Source organism: Mesitornis unicolor, unplaced genomic scaffold (assembly GCF_000695765.1).
Source record: "Mesitornis unicolor isolate BGI_N332 unplaced genomic scaffold, ASM69576v1 scaffold45215, whole genome shotgun sequence".
Lineage (NCBI taxonomy): Eukaryota > Metazoa > Chordata > Aves > Mesitornithiformes > Mesitornithidae > Mesitornis > Mesitornis unicolor.
Window position 1 is genome coordinate 7,666 of NW_010184301.1, and position 1,755 is coordinate 9,420.

A 1,755-nucleotide genomic window follows, 5' to 3' on the forward strand; every position below is an offset into this window, starting at 1 on the left:
GTATGCTTGAAAGAGTGCTGTGCATATGGGTTATATTTATATCAGCTTTTTTTAATTGTAGGTAACCATCCTAGATGATTCTTTGGAATTTACCTGCCTATGCATTGTTCCGATTTGCAGAACCTGAACCACTTTGCAGATACTGCTTCTTAGGACACAGGCACAAATGCTTCTGAAGGCACTTTCCTCAAAAAGCTCCCAAGATTTTAATTACTAATCACACATAGGGCACGCTTTCTGAACACTAGTACAATGTACTGCTACTGCTCTCACATCAGAGCCCACAGCAGATATAACTGAACTCCGGTTACTGAATAGATTTGTAGACTTGTTTTGCGAGTTAAATGAACCCTTTTTCTGAAGGCACGGGATATAATTTTCATATGACACTTAGGTAGGGACCACTTCAGGAATCTTTAAAAAGCCTGTCTTGCAGCAGACCACTGGATTCATTCATGCCATCTTCTTTTTAAAAAAAATCATAACAAATTACAGTTTAAAGCCTTTTTCATTATATCTATGAATTGTCACACAGCCGTGATACGATACTGGCCTGGGCATAGCTGCTACTCCTGTGATAATGCCCGTTGCAGGGTCATAACAAAGAATAGTGTCTGTGGCTTCACCGTTTTCTCGTCTTCCGCCAAGGATATATATTTTTCCATTACACACAGACATGCCACAGTTCTCCTGTTTCAAAATACACAAAGAAATACACGATTATTTAAGAAACGAGATGATGATTCCTGCATGTCTACCCCAGTGCAGAAGGGCAGCGCTGTGACTACCATTTGTACACAGACTGGCCTGCACTGTTCCCTCCTGAAAGGGCCCGTGCAGAAAGCACAGACACTGGGGAAAGCAGCAGCACAACCCTATAGAAAAGGCGATTTCAGGTCCAAGTCTTCACTACACAGAGCTCAGACAAGGGATACAGTGGAATACAGCTGAACACCGTCCTTAACAGCTGAGATAAGGAGAGAACAAATGTTTTCAGAAAAGGGACCACAGTAGGTACTTCTAATGAAAATAAATGGGAACAAGGAGAAACATCTCGGAGCAGTAACAGCTAGTGAAGAGGGATGTAAACAGGGGAGAGAAATAAAGCCATGAATAAGGAAGGAGTGTATAAGCAAAAGCACTGTGTCTTACTTAAAACAAAGAGAAATAAGATTTTATTTCTTCCTTAAATGCAGGCATGGAAAAAATACTCAGTTAAACAAGGAACACAGATCAAAACAGAGGAAGAGACGAAGACCGGGATAAGGAAGAACAGATTTTTGTTAAGGTAAGGTAGATACCATAGAGTATGTGATTGATGTTTTAGAAACGGAGGGAAAATGAACTGATACACACACACTTTACTACCGAGGAGACGCGTTTTTAAATTCTGCTCAGTGTTCCAGATGTGGAAATGGTACAGCTCTCGCTGACACTGCCTGTGCTATACAGTGGGGTCTTTTCCACACTGTAAAAACAGCCTTCAGCATTTCTGTTACATTGAAAGGCTCTAATCGATTATAAGGAAATGACTATCTTCAGTCTAAATTAAAACATGCAGCAGAACTTGACAGAGATCAATGGATATACAATTAAATCATCCATTATACTGTTACGCTGTTCTCCAGCAGTAACTGCTCTCAAACAAAAAGTCTGCACTGGCTAACGGTGACACCCAACTGGAAAGCTACTGGTTTAGAAGCTTTCTGTTTCGTGAGGTTTTGAATTATGTAGATGAAAAAGTAAAGCAGGAAT

The 1,755-nt window shown here is 40.5% G+C and overlaps 1 protein-coding gene across 1 annotated transcript in view; it reads right to left on the minus strand.

The window, feature by feature from the left end:
* Window positions 1–360: 360 nt before the first annotated feature.
* Window positions 361–1,755, minus strand: part of LOC104540584 (kelch-like protein 24) — an 11,029-nt gene continuing 9,634 nt past the window's right edge. The window contains 1 exon segment of the mRNA XM_010184421.1: window positions 361–690. Coding sequence (XP_010182723.1) covers window positions 490–690 — 201 coding nt within the window. The 3' untranslated portion in view covers window positions 361–489.